Source organism: Daktulosphaira vitifoliae, unplaced genomic scaffold (genome assembly GCF_025091365.1).
Source record: "Daktulosphaira vitifoliae isolate Bord-2020 unplaced genomic scaffold, ASM2509136v1 Scaffold_2, whole genome shotgun sequence".
Classification (NCBI taxonomy): Eukaryota; Metazoa; Arthropoda; class Insecta; order Hemiptera; family Phylloxeridae; genus Daktulosphaira; species Daktulosphaira vitifoliae.
This window is the reverse complement of record NW_026099573.1, coordinates 29,038,239-29,046,705: the sequence shown is the minus strand read 5'-3', so window position 1 is coordinate 29,046,705 and position 8,467 is coordinate 29,038,239. Positions and strand designations below refer to the sequence as shown.

The 8,467-nt window shown below is 28.1% G+C and overlaps 1 protein-coding gene across 1 annotated transcript; it reads left to right on the top strand.

Moving 5' to 3' along the window:
* Positions 1 to 2,825: 2,825 nt before the first annotated feature.
* On the top strand, positions 2,826 to 7,091 carry LOC126897257 (uncharacterized). Its single transcript, XM_050670746.1, has one exon. The coding sequence runs from the start codon at positions 3,132 to 3,134 to the stop codon at positions 4,494 to 4,496; it is 1,365 nt and encodes a 454-aa protein (XP_050526703.1). The 5' UTR covers positions 2,826 to 3,131; the 3' UTR covers positions 4,497 to 7,091.
* The last annotated feature ends 1,376 nt before the right edge of the window (positions 7,092 to 8,467 follow it).

Genomic DNA, 8,467 nt, shown 5'->3' with positions numbered 1-8,467 from the left:
TTATACTAGTACTTCAGAAGTTAAGACGATTCTAAAGTATAGACTGAGGAGAAGCGCGGGTATGACTATTTGTATCATTGATATTACTCGGCCACATTCCTCCTTTCAACCACGTAAAAAAACTATAAAAACTTTCAAAGTACTAGTCCAAAAGTTGTTATCGACACTTCATCTTCACAAATGGAATTTTTTCTTTTATATAATCTATATAAATAAGTATGTTGCCGTTTAAAAAAAATTAAGTTGACAACTCAAATGGATGATGCTAAAAAGTAACTTAACTAATAAATCAAAAAACATATGTAACTAAAAAAATCTCATTTTACTATTGACGAGTACTAGGAGGCAAGCTTTTCATTAAACATACTTATAAATCTATTTTACATGACGTTCAGTCAAAAAAATATAAATAAATATTTAACAACATTTAATGAAAGGGATAGTCTTTAATATATATTTAAATAAATGTTGTACATTTATACAGTGTGGTTCTTTTATCATAAACCACTTAATTAATCGAAAAATTAAATTAACATTCAAAATATTTTTATGCTTTCCTCAATTTATCAATCGTGAAATATTTTTTATGTTTGTCCCTTATAAAGGTAATATATTAGTTTTTCAAGTGCACATTCAACATGCACAATTAGGTAGCTTATTTATTAGATTATTATTTTATTAAGAAAATAACTAGTTGATAACAACTTTTGATTTTTAACATTTTTATATCTAGTCAGGAAGAGGAGCGCACTACTCTTTCTTCCTAGACTAATTGAGAAAATGTCGAGTGATAATAATAAAAGCACCCTCGCCTTACCTCTAGCCATTACTTAAAATGTTTAACAACTTCTGAAAAATTGGTTCATCAAATGTAATTGAACAGTCATTTTCTTAATGAGATCATAATTTAATAAATAAGCTAGTTAATTATATACATGATTAATAAATCAAGGAAAGTATGTAACAAATAAAAAACAGTGAGTGGTAACTCTCAAAAAATATTTATGAGTGTAGCAATATAAACAAGTATTTTTTAAATTAAAAAAAATTATACTTAATAAATATTTTATTATAAATATATATATTATAATATATAATATAATTCATATAATCGTATTATACAGTATAAGTACATTAAGTATACTATAGTATACTTAAAAAATCGGGGAGTAGTTACTTATTAAAAATCATACTATGTATAGTTATTTTAACACATAACACTTCAACCGTAGAAGTCGTTTGAACAACCGAAAATTCCCAATAAATTTTATCAGAAAAACGATATCGATAGTATACATTATGTTATAATCATTTTTATTAATTATAAAACAAATATAGAAGAATTATAATATAAAATAAAAAATCTACCGGCGTACATAAAGAGTATATTTAACGCGTTCTGTATAACAGCCGCAATAAACGCTCGAACATTTTCACTCTTCAAACGATAATATCTAGACACCGCGATGTTTTCACATCATAAATTATATTAATTTTTGATTAAATAAGTAGACTATGATAAAATAATTATCCTGTATAAATGTACAATATGTTCAGAGCGATCAAAATCTAGTAAGACAGTAATTTTTTCAGAAACTATTGAGAATTTTTAATTTTTATAAAGAAAAAAAATATCAGGTTCAAAAAACTTTACAATACTATGTTATTTGTCCCTTTAGGAAAAAAAATTCTTATTTATAATTTTCTTGACTGGGAACCCTAATTTTTAACTTTATAATTGATAGAAAAAATAGTTACAAAAAACTTTGTTTTTATAATTTTTTTTCAACGATCAGCCGTTTGCGTTTCAGAGATTGTTTAAAGGTTTGATTGTCCAGTAAAAAATCATAATTGATTTGGTTTGATAACATCGGTGGCAATAATCTGTTAAAATAGTCCATAAATTACTTGATATAATAGTTATCACGAAAAAATGTCCAAGTCAGCTAATTAATGAGAGATAACAATAATATAAGGTCGCTATCGAAATAAATTATTGCTGCCACCAGTATTCTATTATAATCAAACTTAAATCAAAAATATAATGTAATAGAAAAATAATTAAATAAAACTGCAATATATTTTTTTAAATTATTTATCAAATTTGTAATGTATATTAAATTAATTCACTATTTGATATCTTTATACTAATTGTAACCCTAACATTTATGCCTAATTAATCCTTGATGAATTTATCATTTCGTCAATGCAATACTAATATTTTAATAATAATCAATAATATAGAATTAAAATTTGCAATATCTCATTTTATTTTTACAATTTGTTAAATGTTTTAAATAATAAAAAAAAATTCTTTTAAATTAAAAAAAATTAATGATGGCAAGTATAAGATATACCTATAATTGTTTTCTAAAAAAAAACACTACACTATATACTATCAAGTATTGACTTTACAATTGACAAGCTACCTTAACTGATTTTTAAATCATTTATAGCTGATTATGTGCAAAAAAAAATGTCAGGAAACAAATTTTTATTAGCATATGTTCAATGGGATGGGGCACGTGTCCCTAAGGCCTCTCTAAATAAGCCACAAAATGGTTATAACCATAATATTAGACTGATTTTTAAGCTTTATTAAATCTATAAGGTTTTTTTTTTTTTTTTTAATAAAAGTTTAACCGATTAAAAAACTGTTTATTCAGTTAACTCTTTTAATTCATAATATTGGCAAAGTTTTAGCTGTGACAAACGTGATTTTATTTTGATTTTTATGCAAACTGACTAGACTGTACACAATTATTTATTTGTTCATCTTTATTGAATTGCGCCGTGTCCAGCTGCGGTGGTGACGGCATGATGATGTGCAGCTGCAGAAATTGTTAACAAGGGGTGGTTGGTGCAGGCACGAGCCTCATAGGAAAAAATGTACCGTTAGTCGCGTTGAGTAGGGGTGTATTGCGCACGGGCCAATAGAACAGCCTGAGGGCGGTCCCGCGTCTCAACCGTTTTTATGAACATCGGTATCGGTGGCCGGTTTGAGTCTCAGTCGGCAATCGGCCAGAACTAGGCCACGACGACAGTACACCGTGTGCTGTGTGTCTCACCACACCGGAAAAAACGAATTAGTCTACGAACACTTGTAGCCAAAATTTCTAAACACCAAAAACATGTCGACGAGCTACAACAATAAATACACAACACAAAACACATTCCCAGATGATCAATTACCAGCTACAGCCAGCGCTCAATCGTGGTACGATATGATGATTCGACAACAGCAACACGAAAGTTTGGTGGAAAAACTCTTCTTACACGAACAACAGCAACGCTTACAGCACCGGCTACTACTGAGGGATGATGATTTAGATGATCGTTGTAGTTCGGAAGAAACATTTCCAATCGACTTTCGACAACACAAATGGCCTATCACGACGTCTCGATACTTGCAGGCTCATGCAGTCCAAGACGATCCTCAACCTTGTAGCCCTCTGGACTTGTCCGTAAAAGGTCAAAACCACGCGAAAACGACAACATTGCTTCAAGTTACAGCAACGGTGAACCACCGTCAAGAGGAATATTTCGACAAAGGCTCGACTACTCCGGTAAAACACAGTCTACCGGATTCTAACGCAGTCTCTATAGAGTCCAAATGCAAAAGTAAAAAATCTAAACAACACTCGCCGGTATTAAAAATTAACAACAACAACAATAACAACGTGGACGAACACAACGACGGCAAGTTGCTGAAGAAACTTAAAGCTGCATCAAGGAAGTTGAACTTTTCCCAAAAGGCTGGACGTTTAGACAAGTCGTCTCCCGTTTCAGGTACGATTATAATTGAAAAGCCCACAGACTTAGGTGACAGTGAAAAAAGTGAACGGTCGGAGAATCGGAAACGACCGTGGCAAGATGATAATAAAACGTCTGAAAATGCATTCGACAAAAGGGACGACTTGTCGGAAGAGTATCGCGTACGAGATGTAGGAAACGAAGACGACGACGAATTTAGTGGTGACATTGATCCTAAGTACAACGTTGTTGCCGTGACGAACGAAGCTCGAAGTTTACTAGCCGAAATTCCCAACGTTATTGGCGAATATCGGTGTAAATTGTGCGGTACCGTTTACGATGATGCTTTTGCTTTGGCCGCCCATAGGTGTAAGTGCATAGTGCATGTCCGTTACCGTTGCCCCGAGTGTTCCAAAGTTTTCCAATGTCCGGCTAATTTAGCATCACACCGCCGGTGGCATGGCGCCACTACCGGTAAACTTGCCGCCGGCTCTATCGAGACGAAAAAACTCCATCACGACGCGTCCAAAGAACGAAATGATCTACAGACCATCGATGACTCAGTCGAGCGACCAGCTCAGTCTCCAGCTTTTTCAACAACATCGGCCACTTCAACGGGAAGTTCTGGTAGCATTCCAACTACAGTGAATAATGTTTTCTTCAAGAAGAACATGTTACAAAGAGCAGCCATTGAAGCCAACAACAACATTTATAAAACAACCGACAACAATATGGTAAAATAATTATATTTATAATCAATCATACCAATTAAAGTTATTTATCATTGACATTAAGTAAAATAATAAGTCTTAAAAATTTCAAGTTTTTAGTTTTCAAATGTAAAACATACACATACATGCGTTTTTATAGATTTTAGATAATTAACAAACATTTCTAGTCAATCAATAATAATGTGATCTCAAATCTAGTAAAAAAACAATCTAGTCAAATTCAAAATTATTACTCATCTAGTCTAAAAAAACAAAAATGAAACTCACATAGTTCTAGTCGAATGAATTGTAAATATTACTCAAAGATTAAACTCTAGTCATTATAAAAAATCCTAGGTTTAATTTTGAAGCCATTCTAGTCATTCAGTTAATAATTTTAAGATCTCAATTTCTAGTCATTTAAAACACAAATAAAAAAATTAAAACTATTTTTCTTCATAAATTTATATGTATATTTTTTAATCTGGTAAAAAAAAATTAGTAATCCCACCGACGTTAGTTCTCATTAAGTGTAGAGAAGTTCCTATTTAAATTAGAACATTTTATTTAATTTAGTCAATCTAATCCATTTCTAGTCATAAAACTACTCTTAAAAAACTCACTTTTCTAGTATAGTTCATTATTATGGTAGACCCTTGAAAAAATTCATAGGTGTCTGCTTTTGATCTCAATAGCTATAACGTATCATAAATATATTTAATTATAGATGTAAAAACCCATGATCTCATTCTTAATTTAAATTATAGTCAAAGTAGGTATTTTGCAAAAGCGCATGTAATAAAAACTTTAGTACTGCGTATTGCAGAATAAAAAGTCATACTCTTACCTCTTTTTACGCCTAACATTTGTATTTTGCGAGCTAAGGCACAATAGTAGTTGATTAACAACACGGTCATTTAAGTCACCGTGAAACTATTATTCTCTTTCGTTTTTAACACGTATCTCGTTGCTATTTACTACAGCGGCTCAAAATTTACAAAAGTGATGTAAATTAAAAAAATGTATATATTATTAAATATGTTATAAGAAATCACTATGATCTCATCAGATATAATAAAATAATTTATTTGTAAATAATAATTAGTCAAATAGGGACATTGCCAGTATATATTTTTTATTAAAAAATAAATAATTTATTGTTGAATCGTTTGTAAAAAAAATTTAGTCATAGTTACTTTAGATATTGTACATTTTATTCATACCTAAATCGTCGCATCAAACTCGACGTGCGGTTCAGAGTACGTTCTAGTCATTCCTTTATAGTCAAATGTAGTTTCACTTGCTTCAATGGAATCTGTATAATTGTTTTTTAGTATTTTATAGTTCAAAAAATGTAATTAATTTCTTTTGCAAGTACAGACTCCACTGCAGCAGATGAAAATGCTAGCTGTAAATAATTCTAGTCATAATTAATATTTAACTTAAAATTGTCTATGTAGAAATATATATATATATTTATTTATTATTTTTAAGTTACAAATAAATAGTATAAATTATATTCTAGTTTTAAATGTAGATAAAATTATAAAATCTAGTCGGTTAACAAATAGACCATAGTCATGTAAATTTTTTTCCTAATATGAAATAATACGAAATACAACTTTAAGAATTTGATAATTAATTAAGACTTAAATGCACTTTACCATACCCCTTAAGAATTTTTTTTTTGTCGATTGGTTTTTCTCACCCGGTTACGAATATGTAAAAATTAAAAAACTACAACAAGCTAAACTTTATCTAGTCTATTCTAGTCATTGTATATTAATTGTCAAATTTATAACTGATAATTGCTCATGAACAATTACTAAATTAAAATATAAATATATATATTGAAATGAATAACTTTGAAAAACATATTTAATAAAAGAACGCGTGTATGTGTGTGCTAAGTATATATGGTGTAAAATAAAATACAAAAAATTAATTAAATTGATACAATTATGATTATTATTATAATTATAAATTAAAATAGTTTTGTTGTTTGGCCATTATAATCATGTATTATATGTAATAACTCAGTGGTGTAGTTAGGATTTATATTGGAAGAGAGGCTAAGGCCTTTTATATATAGTTTTTGTCTTATAATATACTCTTACTAGTGTCATAGTCACTACTAAGTCATATACTATTTATAGTAATAATTTGCCAATGAAAAGGGCAATAACACTTTAGACCCCGCTTTGGCTCCTCTACTCTAATAGCTATCTATTTGTAGATAATTAATAATATCTTACAATATTTTTATCTGCACAAAAATTTAATCGTTTGTAAATATTATTTATTTTTCAAAATTTTATTGTAAAAAATATATTATATGTAGTATTATGGCTCTACAGTATAGTTATTACAAGAATATTTTACACCATTTCTATAAATGTATTTTTTATTATTATCATTTAAAAATTGTTCGTTTTTATTATATTTTCACTATTTTTATTAGTAATCATAGATAGTATTATTTTTAAATTCCAAGAATGTACAAATTCAGTGAATAATGCACCAAAATACTTTTATTTGTTTTTTTTATTTAGTAAATATGAACAATAATTTAACATATCTACAAGAATTTAATTATTAAATTTTTATTGAGTCTACAATATTTTTCTATACTTTGTTCAATTATTATAAATTATTATATATTTTATCAAATGAATAAAAAATATTTAAGTTTACATTAGAATCTTGTTTGTTTTTCAATTTATTTCCAAAAAATTTATGTTGATAAAAAAATCAAAATTTTACAGTGTACAAATTTGTATACCTAATATTGAAATTATGTTTTTTTATATTTTAAAAAAACATTAAATTAACTATTAAAAAGGTAAAAATCTGATTTTGTTTTCAAATTTGTTAATGTTTATTTAAATTTAATAATTATAAACTTAATTTTTTTTTAATAGCATTACATATTGTGCTCGTGAACATATTAATTTTTCAAATAAGTAAAATAATGCAAATATTTAAGACGGCGTAGTATGTATGCAATAACGTTACATTAATGTATTTATCAGTTTACATAGTATTTTATAGTGAGTAATAGTGGAAAAGACTAAATAATAATAGCAATAATAAATACACATCATTCTAGGATGATTTTATCGAACAGGCGAACTAGGCTACAGAGAAACCCCACAGGGCTGTTACTCATGTTTATATGAACTATTAGTAATGGAAATAGCTCTAATTTATCGAGGTTTCATAATTCAAACATTTCTGAGTTCAAAATCCGAAATTCAATCATTTGTCGAAAAATTATTTAAATACAAAAAAATTAGTTTAATGAATTATTTTAATCAATATTACAATAAATAATTAACATTTAAACCAACTTTTCTAAAAAGGTTTCTTAATAATTTATAAATTTTAATATCCAAAATCTGATAATCGAATTTTTAAAAACACAAATGTATCCGAATCGGTAAGGCGATAGTGCATAACGCCTACTGACTCAGGTTCGAAACTCGGTCACTGGCGGCTTCATTTGCCAAGAGAGAGATCAGTTCGATAATTGAAGTCGCCATCCCAGACTAGGTGACGGACAACCAACAGTCCCGGAGTATCAATTGTTAAAAAAACCTCCCCTTGAAGGATCGCTATGTCATTAAAAAGCAAAAAAATCGATAACTCTTATTTTTATGAACAATCCACTTTTTTTTTTTTAATTAACATTAATATGATTTATCAATATTTGAATACATGCCATAAATTTATTAGGTCAACAAAATAATAAAAAACGATCTTTTAGTCCTATTTAAATTATTTTCTTTCAAAACTTTATAAAACATTCCCCATTAAAAAGTGTTTTCTTTAATTATTTTGAAAAACTAAAAAAGTTTTATTAAAAATTACACAATTTGATGATTTTTGCAATGTAATTGTACACAAGTTCCAAGTTTTAGATTACCAAAAAAATACATCAACATTCATATTAGATATTTATCATATATATACAATTTTAAGATGTGTAAAAATAGGCGTAATAG